This window comes from Grampus griseus, assembly GCF_964374135.1.
Source record: "Grampus griseus genome assembly, chromosome: 11".
Taxonomy (NCBI): domain Eukaryota; kingdom Metazoa; phylum Chordata; class Mammalia; order Artiodactyla; family Delphinidae; genus Grampus; species Grampus griseus.
The window spans coordinates 36,887,730-36,908,403 of NC_139005.1; the positions used below are offsets into that span (position 1 = coordinate 36,887,730).

The following is a 20,674-nucleotide window of genomic DNA, read 5'->3' on the forward strand; positions in this document are numbered from 1 at the left end:
AAAAATTGCCAATACATAGTTTTCTCTCTGCATTTGAAAACCAATAGCTTTCATTACAGAATACAGATAATTACAGGTAGTTGATGAAAGTACCTACCTAATTTTTAAAGGTAGATGCCTATTGTGTCACAGCTTAGACATTTATATTATACAACTTTACTGTCTGGTCCTGTAACTGACAAAATGAGTTAGCAACGCAGAGGAGAGAAAAGCTATATGTATCTATCTATATACCTTAACCTCTGTTGTCCGGAGGGGGCAGGGTGTTATTAAGAAGCTTTTGAAAATAGATGGTTTGACTTTGCTCCTGATAACTTTATCAAGAAATACAAACGAGCTATAGCTGAGAATGTTTCCTAAAGGAGATTTCATTGTGGGAATTATTCCCAAAGAATGCCTTGTCCACTAATATTTCAAATATGAATTACATAATTCTTTTTGAAATGACTATGAAGATTTAAAGTTATAACAGTTTGGCAATCTAATAGCAGTAGCATCAGTTTGACTTTTTAATATGTTTCTCTTCTACAAATGAAAACTAATGCAGAGTAACTATTACAGTACCCTCATTTTTTTCTTATTGTCTGTATAACTATTATGAAAGTGAGTTGTGTATTTTTAGATTGTAGTGACATAAACTTTCTTTAAATTCTATAATTTAAAAAAACAGTATTTCAAAAGAAATTATCATGACTTTCTATCATTTATTATGAAACAATTTTTAATGAACAAGGTATCCTAAAATGTAGTTTTACTGTTTTTCCAAACCTACCTATTAAGGAACTAAGTGAAAGAAATAATTTCATTTTACTGAATACACTATTATTCTTTTAGCTTTAGGATCCTTTTCTACTGTATTTGGAGAAGAATGGAAGGAGAAGACTGATAGAGATTTTGTTAAGGTAATTCACGTAAAATAAAATGTTGAACCACTGAATTACATGTAGCCAAGGGCCAAGGGTCAATGGTTGCTTATTTTATATACAAATTGTGATTAACTTGAGTAAAAAATTGTTTAGAATAGCTAATAAACAGAAGTAAAGTTTTTAGTTATCATACATAGATTTCTGAGAATGATAAATCTGTAATAAAAGCAGTAAATCAAAGGATACCCAGACTGTGAGTAGCAGTCCTGGTAATTTCCTTAGGATTCTTTTTCAGTTCACTTAATCACTCTTCAGCTGTGTCTAATATGCCACTTGATTTGTTTGTTAAGTTTTATTATAGTCACTGTGTTTTAATTTCTAGAAATTCTCATTGTATTTTTTCAAATTTTCCCTTTTTGATCTTCTCCTTTTATAATTTTTAAAATATATATTTAAAATATCTTTATTAATATAATTAAATTATATATTAAATATATGATATATAAACATGAATATATCATATATTTTATATGTAAAATATAAATGAAAGCTTAAAGATATGTACATATACACATACCTGATAATGCTAATGTCTAAGCCTCCTGCAACTCTGATTCTGCTGATTCTGACTTGGTGGATTATTCCTTTGTGTTTTATAATGTTGGTTTATAAATGTCAGCAGATTTCTTTCTGTAGGATTTTTGTACAGATTGGTTGGAGAGTATTTCTTCACTTCTGTGTTGCTTTTGCCAGTCACTTGAAATACTGATCAGAATGACTTTATATTAATTTTTTTATTGGAGATTTTTCTGATTACTCTGATGGTAAAAACAAATCCATGGGAGATGTGGAGCAGTCTAGTGGTGAACATATCATGGATTGTTTTTAACTGAAAGCTCACGCAGAGACAGTCAATCCCTTTTGTCTCCCTTTCTTAGGGTATTAAACCTTCAAATTTCCCACCATGATACGGAGTTGCATTTTTAATTCCCAGTTTTACAAGCTCACCAAAGTTTTATATTCTGTCCTTACCCCACCCACTAAAAGCCAAGTCTCTTGATTGTAGTTAAGCAGGTAATTTCTATAACTCCAGAAAACTGGTGAGTAAAATGTAAGATGCACAAAAAAGTACACTAAAGTAACACATGCAGTCACAATGGGGAATGTGTTTGTCAGTATAGTCACTAATCACATGAAATCAAGAAGACACCAGTATGTTGAAGATGAATAGATGATCACCTCTGTTTTCATTAATTTCTGCTATTTATATTTTATTCTCATACTGTATTCTTTGGGTTTAAGTTTCTTCACTTTTTCTAATTTCTTGAGCTGGTGCTTACAGTTATTGATTTTAAAAATTTTTTTTCTAATATATACATTTGAAGCCATAAAATTCCATCCAAGCACATATTTAACTTTATACTTCCAATTTTGATATTTCATGTTTTTATTATAACTCATTTAAAAATATCTTCATATTTCCATTATGATTTTCTCTCTGAAACATAGATTATTTAGAAGGGAATTTTCTTAATTTCCAAAAACATGAAAAATTTTCTAGTTTCCTTTTCTTAATATCTAACTGTATTTCAGTATGTTCAGAGAAACATACTCTGTATAATTTTAAACCTTTGAAATGTTTTCACCCTTTATTTGGTAGCTTAGCATTGATCAGATTTTATAAGCACTCCATGTGTATTTGAAAATAACATACACAGGCATATCTTGCTTTATTGCCCTTCACTTTATTGTGCTTTGCAGATACATTTTTACAACTTTAAGGTTTGTGGCAACCTTGCGATGAGCAAGTTTATCAGTGCCATTTTTCCAACAGCATTTGCTCATTTCATGTCTCTGTGTCCCATTTTGGTAATTCTCAATATTTCAAACTTTTTCATTATTATTTTATTATTATTATATTTGTTTTGGTCATCTGTGATCAGTGATCTTTGATTTTACTACTGTGACTCACTGAAGGTTCAGATGATGGTTACCATTTTTTTTAGCAATAAAGTATTTCCTATTCAAGGTATGTACACTGTTTTTTTAGGCATAACGCTGTTGCACACTTCATAGACTACAGTGTAGTATAAACATAACTTTTATATGCACTGGGAAACCAAACTTGTGCTGACTCACTTTATTACGATGTTCATTTTATTGCGATGGTCTGGAACTGAGTCTGCAATATCTTCAAGGTATGCCTGTATTCTGAAGTTGTTGGGTGTAAGTTTCTATATATGTCAGTTAAGCCAACACAGTTAATCATTTTTTGGTTTGTTTTTGTTTTTTTTTTGCGGTACGCGGGCCTCTCACTGCTGTGGCCTCCCCCGCCGCGGAGCACAGGCTCCGGACGCGCATGCTCAGCGGCCATGGCCCACGGGCCCAGCCGCTCCACGGCACGTGGGATCCTCCCGGACCGGGGCACGAACCCGCGCCCCCTGCACCGGCAGGCAGACTCTCAACCACTGCGCTACCAGGGAAGCCCCAGTTAATCATTTTCTAAAAAATTTTTTATTGGAGTATAGTTGATATACAATGTTTTGTTAGTGTCAGCTATACAGCAAAATGAATCTTTTATACATATACATATATCCATTCTTTTTTAGATTTTTTTCCCATATAGGTTATTACAGAATATTGAGTAGAGTTCTCTGTGCTATTCAGTAGGTCCTTTTTAGTTATCTATTTTATATATAATAGTGTGTATATGTTAATCCCAATCTCCTAATTTATACCCCCCCCCCCACTTTTGATTTTGGTAACCATAAGCTTGTTTTCTACATCTGTGACTCTTTCTGTTTCGTAAATAAGTTTGTTTGTACCGTTTTTTTTAGATACCACATATAAGCAACATCATATGATATTTATCTTTCTTTGTCTGACTTATTTCACTTAGTATTATGATCTCTAGGTCCATCATGTTGCTGCAAATGGCATTATTTCGTTCTTTTTTATGGCTGAGTAATATTACATTATATATATGTACCACATTTTCTTTATCCATTCCTCTGTCTATGGTCATTTAGGTTGCTTTCATGTCTTGGCTATCGTAAATACTGCTGCAGTGAACACTGGGGTGCATGTATCTTTTCAAATTATAGCAACACACTTAATCATGATACTTAATAGTTCCACGTCAGTACTGGCTCTTTGTTTTCTTTTTTAATTGGGGTATAGTTGTTTTACAGTGTTGTGTTAGTTCCTACTGTACAGCGAAGTGAAGTAGAGTTCCTTGTGCTATACAGCAGGTTCTTATTAGTTATCTATTTTATACATATTAGTGTATATATGTCAATCCCAATCTCCCAGTTCATCTCCCTTCCCCCCTCCCCCGCTTTCCCCACTTGGTGTCCATACATTTGTTCTCTACATCTGTGTCTCTATTTCTGCCTTGCAAACTGTCATACAGAGTGAAGTAAGTCAGAAAGAGAAAAACAAATATCTCATATTAACGCATATATGTGGAATCTAGAAAAACGATACAGATGAACCAGTTCGCAAGTACTGGCTTTTTCAGCTGTTTATTTCTTCATTTATGAAGAGACATATGTTAAAAGCACCCAGTTTGATCGAGGATGTGTTTCTTTCAGCTTATAGTTCTATAATAATTGTGTTTTTATATTTTGAGAATGGGCTATTTAGTGCACACAGGTATAGTTGTTACATCTTTCTGGTTAATTGAACATATTATAAAGTGTCCTTGTTACCTTTAAGTCTCCTTTATCCTTTTTTTTTTGGTCTGATGTCAGTATAACTATATCAGCTTCCATTTGGTTGGTGTTTATATAGTTCATATTTTTATTTTTATTGATTTCTTTTTTTTGTGGTACGCGAGCCTCTCACTGTTGTGGCCTCTCCCATTGCGGAGCACAGGCTCCGGACGCACAGGCTCAGCGGCCATGGCTCATGGGCCCAGCCGCTCTGCGGCATGTGGGATCTTCCCAGACTGGGGCACAAACCCATGGCCCCTGCATCGGCAGGCAGACTCTCAACCACTGCGCCACCAGGGAAGCCCTATATAGTTCATATTTTACTTTCAGTCTTTTTTATCCTTACAGATGAATGTTTTTTTTGTAAATAACATATATTTCAGTTTTTTTTCCCCGTGTGAAAAACTTTGGGTTTTTTTTTTGTTTTTGTTTTGTTTTGTTTTTGCGGTACGCGGACCTCTCACTGTTGTGGCCTCTCCCGTTGCAGAGCGCAGGCTCAGCGGCCACGGCTCACGGGTCCAGCCGCTCCGCGGCATGTGGGATCTTCCCAGACCGGGGCACGAACCCGTGTCCCCTGCATTGGCAGGCGGACTCTCAACCACTGCGCCACCAGGGAAGCCCAAAATTTTGTTTTTAAATTAGTGCATTTATTCCATTTACATTAAGTGTAATTTTGATACAGTTATGTTTAAATTTACCATGCTCTGAATTGTTTCTATATGTCCTGCCTGTTCGGGTTTGTTTTCTTTCCTTCTCCTTTCTTACCTTTTTTGAATTGATTTGACTGAGTATTGTTTATTAGTCAGTTTTCTGCCCACTTAGTTTTTACATATACTTTTTCTGTTTTCTCATTAGAGATTATATTTTAATCCTTACTAGTTTAATAAGTTAGCACTTTTACCTCTTCTTAGATAATTGCAGGGACAATAGAACAACTCCATCTCTGTTTTCTTATTTTTTGATTTATATACTACTTTTGTTGTGCATTATTCCATTTTTGTCAGAGAACATATTCTATATGACTTCAATCTTTTTTAAACTTATCAAGACTTGTTTTATGGCTCAGCATATGGTCTTTCTGGTGAATGTTTTATGCACGCTTGAAAAGAATGTTTGTTGTACTATTGTTGGATATAATATTTGTTGATAACAATTAAATCGATATCATTGACAGTGTTGTTCAAGATTTCTGTATCATTAATGCTTTTCTATATAATTGTTCTATGATTTCTTAAGAGATGAGTGTTGGAATTATCAACTATAATTATGAATGTCTGTATTCCCTATCAGTTCTGTCAGTTTTTGCTTCATGTGTTTTGAACCTCAATTATTAGTGGCATGTACATTTAGGATTATTATATTTTCTTGATGATTTTATTTGTCATTATGAATTATTCTCCCTGACCTCTGGTAATTTCCCTTATCCTGAAGTCTCTTGTCTGATATTATTTATCAACACCAGCATTTTTATGGTTAATGTTTTCATCATATATCTTTTTCTATCACTGTGCTTTTCATCTGTAGTTTTATATATAGTGTTTCTTATAGATGGCTTATAGTTGAGGCTTTCTTCTCCTGCTTCCTTCAGTGTGCCTTTCAGTGTACAATTTCTTCCTTTTCATCAATGCATTCAGACCATTTATACTTTATGAACATTTTAAAGGTAACATTTCATTTTCGTGTTGTTTGCATTATTACTGACAATAAGTTAGTTTTATTCTTATTGTTCTTCCTTTTGTGATATGTTGTATCTGACTGCTTTTAAGGTGTTCTCTTTGTCATTGATATTTTTAATGTGCCTTGTTGTGGTTTTTATATTTATTTAGTTAGTTTTGTTTTGCTTGAGGTTTATTTAGCTTCTTCGTTTGGTATTTTTCATGAAATTTGGGAAGTTTTTGTCAGTTATTTCTTCAAAAATTTTTTGTTTCCCCTCCTGCTTTTCTGGAACTGTTCTGCAGGCCACTGTGGCTCTGTTCATTGTTTTTAGACCTTTTTGTTTTCTGTGTACTTCATTGTGAATAGTTTCTATTGTTATGTCTTTATTTTCTCTTTTCCAATTAAGCCCATCTAGTCATATTTTTTTATTTCAGATACTATGTTTTTCAGCTCTAGAAATTCCATTTGATTCTCTTCTATATTGTCCCACATTCATCTTAGTTATGTTCATATTTTCCTTTAAATCCTTCAACATATTTAATAATAGTTGTTTTAATGTTCTTGTCTGCTAGTGTCACTATTTTTATTGTTTCTGGGTCTTTTTTTGTTGAAACTGAGTTTTGCCTTAGTTATGAGTCATGTTTCCCACTTCCTTTATACATCTAGTAATTTTTTACTAGATACAGGTATTGGGACTGTTACATTATTTAGTGTCTATTTTTTGGTGTCTTCCAAGAATGTTGCACATTGTTCTGGCGTGCTTTTAACTAATATATGGATAGTTGTTTTTAAGTTTTGTTATGACGAATACAGGACTAGTTTATCTTTATTCCTAAGGTATGGTCTTTTTTGGACCTGAATTAGCTGGGTGTATATACATATATATATAGAGAGAGAGAGAGAAAATATACATATATATATATATATATATATATATAATGTCTTCTCAGTTTAGTAATTGCTATGACCTCTTGGGTTTATTATCTCTGTATCGTTGTCTAGAAAGAGTGTTTATGTAAAGATATGAGGCAGTCACTGAGCTCACCTCATTTGCTTCCCATGTTTCAGTGATTACAGTTTTGCATTACTCTTGCCCAGTCTGTGAAAACAATTGTTTTATATATATTGGTTTATGATGAGATGACTACTGCAGTACTGTTACGGCCTGAGCAAAATTTTCTTCCAAGCATTTTTCATAGATTTTAATTTTATATATATTTTTACCCATAAGACTTTTTTTTAGTATTTTATTTATTCAGCATTTATTTTGATTTAAATCACATCTACCTTTTCATGCATTTTTTTTCCCAGTGCAGGTTTGAAGATATTTTTCTCAGTTTTCATTTGTCAGAAAATGTCTTTATTTCAGTTTTATTCTTTTTTGTGTGTGTGTGTGGCACGTGGGCCTCCCACCTCTGCAGCCTCTCCCGTCGCGGAGCACAGGCTCCGGACGCGCAGGCCCAGTGGCCATGGCCCACGGGCCCAGCCGCTCCGCGGCATGTGGGATCCTCCCGGACCGGGGCACGAACCTGCGTCCCCCACACCGGCAGGCGGACTCCCAACCACTGCGCCACCAGGGAAGCCCTTTCAGTTTTATTCTTGAAGAGCAATTTCACTGTGTAAAGATTCTACTTTGGCAGATATTTTCTTCCATCACTTTGAAAATATCCCATTGTCCTCTGGCTTCCATTATTTCTTTTACAAAGTTTCTTGTAATTTTAGTTGTCTTTTTCAAGGTTATCTGTCCCTTTTTCCACCTTTGCATTTAAGATTTTTGTCTTTGCTTTTCAGGAATTTTATTATCATGCTCCTACACATTTTATTTATCTTTTCTTGGAGTTTGGAGTGCTTCTTAAATCTATGGTGTGGCATCTTTCAATTGATTTAGAAAATTCTCGACCCTGTCTTTTCAAATATTGTTTTTGCCCATTCTTTCTGTCTTTCCTCAGGAACTACAATTAATTTTATGTTAGAACTTTTCACTGTATGTGTCTTGAATGCTTTTATTCTGTTCATCCTTTTGTCTCCTTATGCTTCTAACTTGGTATTTTTTTCTGCCATCTCTTCCAATCACTAATTCTTCCTTGAGTTGACTCTAATTCTTTGTTAAATCTGTCCATTGAGTTCTTATTTTCAGTTCTAGAATTTCTATTTAGCTATTTCTTATAGTTTCTACTTACATGCCAAACTTTTCGATTTTATCTTCTATTTCTTTGTTTATTTTCCATGATCATTTAAAATTCCACTCTGATATCTTTATTATTTGAAAATCCTGTGGCCGTTTTTTCTTGGTTATTGAATATTGTCTTATTCCTTCATATGCCTAGTTCTTTTTTATTGTTACCAAACATTTTTTATCATGAGTTTTTTTGCAGTGAGTCATTCTGGTGGTGGACTTTTTCTCAGATCAGTAACTTTAAATGCAAAGGAACTTTAATTCCCAAAACTAAAATACAATCATTTAGAAAATACATCAGAATGTTTAGAAATAAACAGTGAACTAATGGCCCATGTGCTTCTTCATTCGTAGGGAAGTAACAAGATAAAATGGCATAGAAAAGTTAAAATTAAAGTTCATTTTGTATAGACATATTAATATATAGGCAATTGTTTCTTAGCCTGAAAAATATTAAGCAGTGGATTTCGACTGATTTCCTCTGTCTTACGGGTCAAAAAACAGTTTGTTGGTATGGAATACTGGAAAGGAAACCTAAATATCTGGGTTACAAATTTGTGAACACAAATACTTCACCACTTGCTGTTTGATTTTCTTCTAGATGTAGATTTACTCAGTAGCAAGCCAGCTATGTCTCAGGAGTCTGTAAATAGGAATACTGTGACTGTATGCAGTTTACTAATGGGATTAATGACTATCATAATTTTTAAGTACTGATGAGCATAAACACTATTTCTAGATATTTTCCATAGCTATAAAGTGATCTGAAAATATCTGATTCATATCGGTGACAGTGTCAGAGGTTCTGCTATTACTACTGTGGTTCGTTTTCTAACATTCAGAGTTGAAGAAAATGCTAAGGAAATGCTAAATTTTAGTTAGAGGTTAATGAACATGAAGATGTCATTTTTTTCTCCTCATTCATGTTCATAGATGCCCTGTATTTTTCACAGACCTTTTAGGGATCTGTGGGCCCTAGGCCAAAATGACACCTTTGAACTATAGAAAAATCTAGCATTTGTGTCAAAGAACTAAGTACATAGAATACAATGATATCTACTTGAACTAAAAATAGTAGAACTATTATAGTTTTAGTATGTGTGACTATTTTTAAAGTAATAGAATAGTTATTTCAAATTGTCAGAACTAAGTGTAATAATTTCTCATTACAGTTTTGGAAAGACATTGTTGATGATAATGAAGTACGTGACCTCATTTCTGACAGAAACAAGTCTCATGGTAAGTCAATGAGAAAATATTTTAAATAACTTTGAAATATCAATAATAATAAGTGAAATATCAGTTTAAGTAAAATATGTTTTCTTCTCTTGTAGAAGGTACATCAGGAGAATGGATTTGGGAATCTTTATTTCATCCACCTCGAAAGCTGGGCATTAATGATATTGAAGGACAACGGGTACTTCAGATTGCAGTGATTTTGCGAAATCTTTCCTTTGAGGAGGGCAATGTTAAGCTCTTGGCAGCTAATCGTACCTGTCTCCGTTTCCTATTACTTTCTGCACATAGTCATTTTATTTCTCTAAGGCAATTAGGCCTTGACACATTAGGAAATATTGCAGCTGAGGTAAGCATGTGACAGTAGCTTAAAACAGTTTTTATAGTTAGCACAATATTTACTTTAAAATTTTAGGATGTGGGATTGTTATATTTGCCATAATTATAGAATATTAAATGCTTACATATAGTTTTTGCCTAAAGGTATTACACACTTTTGTGGAAAAAGAGAAATATTTGAAATGATGCTCCAGATTCATTGATGGCTATTCTCACAGTAATTACATTTTTTAAAGTTACGTAACATTGTTCGGCTCATTTTTATTAAATTTGAAATATACATTTGGATCTAAATTGGAAGAAGCCTACCTAAACAGTAGTGTCCTTTTTTTTTTTTCCAGCTTTTATTGGATCCTGTTGATTTCAAAACTACTCATCTGATGTTTCATACTGTTACAAAATGCCTGATGTCAAGGGATAGATTTTTAAAGATGAGGGGTAAGCGCTCACTTAAGTTTCTCATTGTCTAAAGTACACAAGCTTTTTATCATCTTTTAAAAGACAAATACATGTTTGTGTGTGTATGCTTTTCAGGCATGGAAATTTTGGGAAATCTTTGCAAAGCAGAGGATAATGGTGTTTTGATTTGTGAATATGTCGATCAGGACTCATACAGAGAGATCATTTGTCATCTCACTTTACCTGATGTGCTGCTCGTAATCTCAACACTTGAGGTGCTATATATGCTCACAGAAATGGGAGATGTAGCTTGCACAAAAATTGCAAAAGTAGAAAAGAGCATAGGTAAGACTAAACCACAAAAAGCATTTAAGTTATTTTCTTTATTAAGGAAAAAATATTTAATGTGGTTGCTGTAAAAAATCACAATTGATATTTGGGGTTTACTGTTTATTTTGAGGAGTCATTACCCTTTCAGACACGCTTGTTTGTGTTATTCTTTCTGTCTATTTTAGATAAGCAAGAAACTTCTATTATGTGTAAACCAGGATGCATGTGGCTATCAGTAATCTTTACTTCTTCTCTTTATTTCTATTACTATATATTAAATTTGAAATCAACAAGATGGCTATGTCTGACTCTGGGGGGCAGGTCCATCTGTTTCAAGTGGTCAGCTGCTACTATTAAGCAACTAAAGCTGAGTGGAACAAGCTTCCTTCTCTTCCTAGAAATGCTAGTAGTGCTATTATCTTCAAAATCATTGAACTCACCTTCAATGAGTTCAATGGGTTGTCAGTTTTAAACATACTTACTAAAACAAGTCACGTTAACATTTTACTCAGTGATTCAAATGATTTCTTTCTTTGACATAAATATTAAAATCAGAGTTAATAAAGATTTGGCTTGAAAAGTATTACTATTGAGAAATTAAGCTGTACTTTCCATTATCAGTGGTTCCTAAATCTGACTACACATCAGAATCACTTGGGAAGTTTTTTAAAAATGAAGATAGCTAACAGCCACTCCAGAGCTTCTAAATCAGTCTTCAGAGACTGAGCCTAAAAATCTTTTTTAAGGATCCACAGATAATTCTGATGTACAATGATTCACAGACTGGCATTTGAGAAGCAGCGTTTTATATATGTATAGCATGTGTTTTTCAACGATGTCATTGTTTTACAATATTATTGACTAATAACTGTTGGTTTTTATTTTAGACATGTTAGTGTGTCTGGTTTCCATGGATATTCAGATGTTTGGCCCCGATGCACTGGCTGCAGTAAAACTCGTCGAACATCCAAGTTCCAGTCATCAAATTTTATCTGAAATTAGGCCACAAGCTGTAGAGCAAGTCCAAACCCAGACCCATGTAGCATCTGCCCCAGGTTAGTGTTTTTGTATAATCTTTTTCAGTGTGGTTATTGGTATGTCAGATTTAATACTACAGATAAATTTAAATATGCAGCACAGGGAACTGATATTTTATAGTAGAGTAGCCTAAATGAGAATTGAGTATGTACTTTAATTTCTTAGACATTATACATTCCAGGAGCAGCAGGATCAACGTGAGCACAGAGGAAGAATTGTATAATAGAGAAATGAAGTTGAGAAGGATTTAGAGTAGTGTGAGGGATTAGATATTATTCACAACTGTGAAAGTATTAAGTGCCCTAATGGGTTTGTGATTTCAGTCATTGGAAATTGATAGACCAGGAATTGGGTAATCATATGCTGCCTTATAATTCTCTCAGGTGGTCATCAGAATACATAAGTATAATACCCCTATTATTTCTAAATCTTGGACCAAACACCACAGAATCAGTAGGATCAGACATGTGTGCATGTGTATACAAATGCTAATACATGTGTATATACCTGTACTTGTGCACCCTTCCTAGGATCCCATGGGTCAATGCTATTTAATTCAAATATCTTTAATTAGAATTCAGACCTGTCCTTCAGCTCTTGGACTTCTTTCTCCTGGTTCATTATGAGTTACAATTTTTATATTTTAGCACTCTCAGCCTTTTTGTTCTCCACCTTCATTTGTCCTAACAAAAACAGTCCATCTTTCACCTCACCTGCTCTCTTACCATTCCCAAGACATTTCTCTTTCCTTGTTTTTTAATGGAGGATGCTCACTTTCTCAGTTGATCTTAACACTTTGTAGTTACTCTGGGAGCTGTGTGGCATGAATTTCTTCAACTTCTTCCCCCTTTCCTTATAAACTTATTAGTATCTGAACTCATTCTCCTTCATCCCCTTGTGTCAGGAAGAGATGTTAACTACTTCTGAATCTGTACTCTGAATATCAGTCTTTCCCAGCTACTCATTCCTATATCTTAAACCTCTTTTTCTTTACTTGCTTCTTCAGCCTAGAAATACATTTAGATCTTTCTCAACCTCTCCCACTATCCTTAAAACAAAAATCTCATTATCCTTAATCTTTAACTACCACATTCTTTTAATCACCAAATCTTGTTGAGTCTTCCTAAATACTCTATCTGGCCTTTTTGATTGCCAGTACTTATGACTCAGTTCAGACTCTCCTCATCTCTCTCCAGCTGTCTTGTTCTCCTCTCATTTAATATTATCAAAATTGTATACTCTATTTACACAAAGTATGTAATATGTATCGCATATCTCATTGATTTCCATTATGTCTTTCTGCAGTATATGGTAGAGTTGTATCATATGTGCATTTAACTTACTTGAATTCAACTAACAGAACTGGACAGTAATAGAAGGCATGAAATAAGTAGGTAATTCTGACTGCTGATCTATTCAGTGAGCTTTCACCCATAGGCAGTAGATGTTAAAGAGCCCAATACATATTGGAGAATCGATGATCAGAAATTAATATTTCTCAACCTTGAAAAGGAAATGAAACAGTTCATACTGCCAGTTAAGTGGGTAGTGGGGGTATACTTTTATTCTTAAAGGAGAAACTTTTAAATTAATTTAAAAGATTAAGTTAATTGAGGGCCATAGAGAAACTGTTCAACAAAGAGTGGAATTAATAGATTTTCAGTGATACATTGAACTATAATGGGTCATTTGAAGAATATTCAAAGGTAATTTTGATGAAAACTACTATTTTTTGCCTTATTGCTGACCTGTGACCTTAACAAATGAACCCACCCCCCAAACTAAGAGTTGATCCTCATTGGCAAATGGATAAAATTAAGTATTGAGAGTTGTGGCTTGCTTGCGTAGTAGTAAGTCATTGATAGAAGTTTGAATAGGCCTCTGAGAACCTAAAAGAGTTCATTTTTGAGCTGGTGAGCACTTTATTATTTGCTCATCGTAAATGACAACTCTGAATTGTTTGATTAGTTAAAACACTTACAGTTTGGCTTTTCCCCCCATAGTTTGTTTAATACTGCTTTCTAATGGAATGGTCATCTTCAAACTTTTTGCTCACTTCTGCTCATCACTATGAAAACTTGCATGACCTTTCACCCATTTTTAAGTTGACATCTGAATTTCTTTGTCATAATTTAAATAGTTGCAAATAATATGTTTTTGTGTATATTAAATTGATATTTCAAAATAAAACTTACAACACTTTTTGTATCCAGTGGAATATTGATGCTTACCACCATCCATTTAAAAAATAACACAAACTCGTAATATTAGAAATTTTATACTATCCCTCTTTCTCCTTGAACTCATATCCACCACCCTATCAATGCTTACCTAGACATTTTAATTTAAAGTTTTTCAGGCTTCTGTTGTAAAGCTGTAAGTGTTTAAAAATTTATTTTATTGTTACAAGTTTTAGTAATAAATAGTACATAAATCAATAGTAAATATATTACAGATTTTTGTAAATAATTATTAAATAAAAGATACAATTATTGGAAGTACATCTCTTAATGAGATAGACAAGACATTTTTCCCCTTGTTCTCTGGAAAGTATTACTCTAGTGTGTCGCTGAATGAATTTTTTTTTTTTTTTGTGGTACGTGGGCCTCTCGCTGTTGTGGCCTCTCCCGTTGCGGAGCACAGGCTCCGGACGCGCAGGCTCAGCGGCCATGGCTCACGGGCCTAGCCGCTCTGCGGCATGTGGGATCTTCCCGGACCGGGGCACGAACCCGTGTCCCCTGCATCGGCAGGCGGACTCTCAACCACTGCGCCACCAGGGAAGCCCTGAATGAATATTTTTTATTGCTAGAATAAAATTGGGTTCAGCATTAATTTTATCTGTTTTTCCTTTTTATAGATTTAAGTTGGAAATCTAGTTCACATCAATAAATAGATGAGGGTAGAACTTAAAATTCTTTAAATTTCTTCAGAATTATCTAAAAATTATTAAAATTGTATTTAATGATCTTCTGACATTTTGAGTTCTCCTTAGTTTTGGTTGAAATCAAAGAATTAACAGTACTTGACTTGTAAAATTATTTGTTGCCCAGTCATTATACATACTTACTTTTAAGTTTATTGAAAATGTATCAAAAAGATATTAACAAGATATGACTAAATTATAAGTTGCTGCTCTTTTACTTAGATGTACCTTGTTTAACCTAATATATTCAGGAAGTGTTAGCACAGTGGTTCTCAAACTTTACGGTGCATCGGAGTCACCCAGTGGGCTTAAGTGCTGATTTCTGGGCTCCGTACCCTGAATTTCTGATTCAGATGGATCGGAGAATTTTCATTTCTAACAAGTTCCCATGAGATGCTGATGCTTCAGGTCAGGGCACTATACTTTGAGGACCACTGGGTTAGGAATATTTACATAGCTTTTTATCATGTGCATGAATACATTTTTGTCAAAGTCTTGGCACTGGAGATTTACCTCATTCAGTTATAGAAAATGTCTGCCACATAATCTAACGGTTAAAGTTAGTCTTTATTATCAAAAGTGTCTTGCCTCAATTTGTTATTTAGAAAAAGTCCAACCTTATTTTTCAATCCAAGAAAAGATGTTACTTTGTGTTCCCATTGATACCTTCCTTATTTCAGAATTCTGAGATAGTTAAACTTGTCATGAGTTTGTCATATGAATGAAATAAGATGCCACCACCTTCAATATTACTTTAAAATATCTGAATGCTTTACTTACACAAGATTGTCTCAAAATTAATGCACTCTTTGATAGTAATTGAAGGATAGAGGAGGAAAGGACATTAAGCAAAAATTGTCATCACTTTATAATATATCTGAATTCAGAACACACCAAAGGGCCAGAATACCCAATTTCTAATGCCCTACATTGCCCTTAACTATAATATATAAAACACTGGGATAGACCAGAAGCCCTACCCTAATACCTTGGTTTAAAGAAGTTTTGTGGACACTAATATTTCCACTTCTCCCTTTGGTATTCCAGAGGTTTTTACACCATCGTCGTCATCATCGTAGCTAACATAGTAACACTTACGTGCCAGGCATTGTTTTAAGTGACTTACATATAAACTCCTCTAATCCTCATGACGATCTGTGAGGTCAATGTATTGTTACTTTTCCCCATTTTATAGTCAGAGAGGTTAAATAGCTTTTCCAGCTAGTGAGTGATGGAACTTTAGAGCCAGCCTCTGGCTCCAGAGTCAAGCATTTAACTGTATCTTACAGTGCTGTAAAGGATGGGTGAGAGTTAAGGCTTCTTATTCCAAGATGGTTAAAGAGCAGTCATCAAAGAGGAGGTCATGTTTTCAGGCAAAGCAGTTTTAGGAGGGAATATATACAAAACTTTGAGTATCTGAAAATTGATTCCTCTTAAAGTATAAGTGCCTTTGTATCCTTTGGAATGTCTTCAGGTATCCTGAGGACAATGCTTTTCATTTTGTAGCCACTTTTATAGTAATTATACATTTCAGGTTTATGCTTTTAATTTAATTGAGGCTGTATCATTCTTTATGCATTGTTTATAAAGTTTCTCATAATTTCAACATAGTTTCTAATGTTTCCTGCAATAGGTTGTTATTTGATTCAGATTTCATCAGAGTAGGGTATACTCTGAGAGTATAATTGATGATGAAAAGGGGAGATTTCTACATAGGTTTAGGCCCTAGAAGGGTATTTTCTGTAACAGTGTCATCAAGTTAGAGAAGAAAAAAGATAGGCTGGGGTTGCCCAAGGAAAATAATTTTGGTTCTAATTATTATGTTCTATTAAGAAGCAGAATATCACAATATGGCTTCTGAAATGTGACAGACCTGAATTCAAATTCAGCACCCCTAAAAGAAGGCTTTCCAGCTACACCCTATCTCTAGCTCTGCTATTTCCATCATGTGTTCGTTTGTGAACTTAATTTCTGAGCTTTAATTTTTTCGTTTGCAAAACGGGGACAGTTAAATTTAGAACTATATAGAAGATTAAAACAAATCACATAAATATAAATGGCTTAATACAGAATAAATATTTACAACTGGCCGGCTGCTGTTAGCTGTATCCCAGTGGAAGCCTGGGGTCTCATCAGACAAAGGTCAAGATCGCTTCAGATCATTCACAGGTTGGGCTGAGCTGTGGGGCTCCTCTAGTTCCCATAATTTAGAAATTCATTTGTTTTTTTTTTTTTGAGGGTTCTGAGAAGTTTTGCTAAAATGTCACCTGAAAAAAAGTAGATACATTTTGTAGGTTTAAAAAGTATAAGTTAATAATGCTAATTCAATGGTGAAACAGTATAATTTTTATCTATAAATATGTAAGATTCATATTTTATTATAAACTTACTGTAATATGACTAAGTTTATATTATCTCTTATTTTTCTTGTTTTCATTAGTTCCAACATAGAAGTTAGCTATTTGTTCATCATACCCAGAAATTTTATATATGCCACTTATAGAGTTAATGTTAATCTTTTAAATTCAGAAGTGAAATTATTTGTGATGCAATCTGCTTCTGTAACTGAACTGAGAGATGCTTAGTTATTGATGTGATGTGCTGTGTGACCTTCGCCTAGTTATTTTAATCACTTTGAGTCTCAGGTTCCCACCTCACAGAATTAAGAAAGGTAATATAGATAAAGTTAAAACTCAGTGTCTGACAATGGAAAAAATAGAGTTTATATTAGCGAAATAATCCATATTATCGTTATTATTCAGATGATTGCGAGGTTGAAAAAATAGTTTGTGTGAAGCATCTAAGATAGTGCCTGGTATAATATGTGCTCCATTATAAGTTTCTTTCTCAAATTTGTATATTTTCAATATGTTTATACACCTTTTTAAAAGGTATTCATTGTCAGTATTAATTGGTTCAGTATCCATTAACTAAATATGGCTTATAGTTTTAAAAAATGATGTAGCTAATGTATTTTTTTCTTTAGCTTCCAGAGCAGTTGTAGCACAGCATGTTGCTCCACCTCCAGGAATAGTGGAAATAGATAGTGAGAAGTTTGCTTGTCAGTGGTAAGTGGTCTATTTCTATTAAGGCTTTATCCTTGGGAAGAATAAAGCAAATGAGAAAAGGAAATGTATTTCAGCAGTCATCCAGAATGTTTTACTCTGTATTTCTTTTTAGTTAGGGTAGGATATCATTTATACAAAGAAAGGGCAATGTAAAATCACTTCACCTGTATTTTGGAATAGTTTGAAAAAAAAATATTTATCGGAATTTTCAGAGTTAAAATAGTCTTTGACTAGAATTTCATTAAATTACACCACTCCTTTTCAAGTAAAATTTGTGTTAAAAAGTTATCATTGGCTTTGTAGAAAATAAGGTCTGTCAGATTATAGAATTTGTTTTCTTAAATTAATGTTTTATTAAAACTGAATTGGACTGACTTTAAGAAAATAGAACCAGATTTTGTTGTTAAATGTCCCTCTTTTTGAGCAAAAGCAAAGCTTCTCATTCATTGCTAGTTAATTTTTCCTTTTTGTGAGTAGTAAGGGGTAACTAATCAAATAATAGAATAGCCAGTATGTCTACATTGAAATAATCAACTTGAAAATAATATTTTCTTGAGAAGACTGACTGGTCACATCTCAGCCACTTTCTGAAAAAAAGAAATGTAGACTTGGTTAGAACCGTTTCATTTTTTCATGGCTAGTTGCCTCTACATTGTTTATGAATTTCAACTTTAATTCTTTAGAAGATTAACAGATTGAAATGTAAGATCACTTTTCAATGATGTATTACTTTAAAAAATTTCTTTCTTTGATCCCTTTTCCCCCATTCTCTAACATTAGTTTTCTCCCATTCCATGCTCCTGTCACTCTGTGTTCCATATTTTTGGTGCTTTGTTATCTGTGTTCCTATGACTATTTTCTCTACTTTTCCACTTTGCTTAAATCAGGTTTATGGTAATATCTCTAATTATTTGCTTTTTCCTCACGTTCTATATTGTTACACCTTGACCCTTTATATATGATGAATCTTATCCAATAATATTTGGAAATATTTATCTTCTATATTGAAACCAAAACAAGTTTTTTGTGTCTGGTCTTTTTGAAAGCTCAGTACTCAAAGGGTTATGAAAGTTGGAAAAAATATGTACCACATCCAATGTAAAATGTGTGTGTGTGTTATAGACTTGGTCTTATAAATCCCTGTTGCATATTTCTGCCATTTCTAGGGAGGAGGAGGAGAGAAGCATTTTAAACTATTTTATCATAATTATCATTTGATTCAGTTAATAAGAAACAGCTGTAGGTTGGCCTGTCATGTATATGGTGAGTCCTAGAAAGAGTCCTATAAGGATAACTAGGCCTCCAATCCCAATTTATAGGTGAAGTCACTTTATGACAAAGACAAACTGAAGTTTGAATTACCTTGGAATTGATTAGGAATAGAGTCTCGGAAGGGGAAGGGGAGTGTGAAGCATGGGAAGTATCATTGTTTTAGGAAGTAGTTAAAAGCTTTGGGAGAGTTTTTCCTGAAGAAATTTAATCCAAGAGCAACAGAAGTTTAACTTTAAGTTCAGTTTTTCCTCCATTTGTCACATCGCCAACAACTCTTAATTGGGAACTTCTGTTATATTTTGATTATTACAAGGCAGGAACCTGAGTATTCACTGAATAAAATTCGTTGTAGTATATTTGTTGCCAGCAGACCAACCCTGCTGGTGTACTCACATCCCAGTTTTTATATTTGTTGATAATGATTTTTTTATACTAAAATAAGTATGATTAAGTAATCTCTTTTTATTTTATTTACTCTGTCTAAAACCTAGCATGTATTTTTGTTAATAATACATGAGACAGTGAAATTTGATTAATAGACATAATTATTAGTTTATAACACATTGCCTTCAAATGGTTTTGTATATTTAAGTATGGACTCTCCTATAGTATATTGCATAATGCCATATATTTTTCTCCTCTTTTAGGTTAAATGCTCATTTTGAAGTAAATCCAGATTGTTCTGTCTCTCGAGCAGAAATGTATTCTGAGTACCTATCAACTTGCAGTAAATTGGCTCGTGGTGGAATCCTAACATCAACTGGATTTTATAAATGTCTTAGGTAGGATTTATATTTCATAACTTTAAATAAAGTCAATTTTCATCATTTACAACACCCCTTGCTCTTTAGAGAACACACCAGCTATCTACCTAGTTTGAAATATCTCCACTACTTGAAATTTTGTATAGTTAGATTGTAGTGTGATGGAAGTTTAAATACAAGGGAATTTTGGAAATCACATCTGGTGTTTGTGGTCAACCGTTACTAGGCTTATCAAAGAAAGAAAAGGAAGAAATCACGTTTACTTTTTTTGCACCTACTTTTATGCATTAAAGACATGGCTTTCACCCTTTTAAGTCTTGACTAATAGTCTATAACTAAACTCTGTCCTCAAGTATTATGGCTTTTTAAATATATATACATTTATTTATTTGTTTATCTTTTTATTTTTGGCTGCATTGGGTCTTCGCTGTTGTGCATGGGCTTTCTCTAGTTGTGGCGAGTGGGGGCTACTCTTTGTTGCGATGGCTTCTCTTGTTGCGGAGCACAGGTTCCAGGCGCGCAGCCTTCATTAGTTGTGGCTCGTGGGCTTCAGAGCACAGGCTCAGCAGTTGTGGCGTACAGGCTTAGTTGCTCTGCGGCATGTGAGATCTTCCCGGACCCATGTCCCCTGCATTGGCAGGCGGATTCCTAACCACTGCACCACCAGGGAAGTCCCATGGCGTTTTGATATTTTGCAAAGTTCATCAAATAGGCATTGCCTAGATGCAGCTTTTTTGTTAATTACAGTAGAATTGTTTTAAACCCAACAGTGTTAATAAATAATGATTTTTAAAATTGGAGAATTGACCTTTTATATTTAATTCCTTGCTTCCCACCCTTGCAGAATATAACTATGATTCATACTAGTTCATACATAAGTAGCAGTGAATATGC

The 20,674-nt window shown here is 33.8% G+C and overlaps 1 protein-coding gene across 1 annotated transcript in view; it reads left to right on the top strand.

Moving 5' to 3' along the window:
- Positions 1-20,674, top strand: part of ARID2 (AT-rich interaction domain 2) — a 171,979-nt gene that overhangs the window by 96,625 nt on the left and 54,680 nt on the right. The window contains exons 6-13 of the mRNA XM_082664949.1: positions 835-902; positions 9,584-9,650; positions 9,746-9,996; positions 10,328-10,424; positions 10,521-10,730; positions 11,603-11,770; positions 17,663-17,744; positions 19,664-19,798. Coding sequence (XP_082521075.1) covers positions 835-902; positions 9,584-9,650; positions 9,746-9,996; positions 10,328-10,424; positions 10,521-10,730; positions 11,603-11,770; positions 17,663-17,744; positions 19,664-19,798 — 1,078 coding nt within the window. The remainder of the gene's footprint in view (positions 1-834; positions 903-9,583; positions 9,651-9,745; positions 9,997-10,327; positions 10,425-10,520; positions 10,731-11,602; positions 11,771-17,662; positions 17,745-19,663; positions 19,799-20,674) is intronic.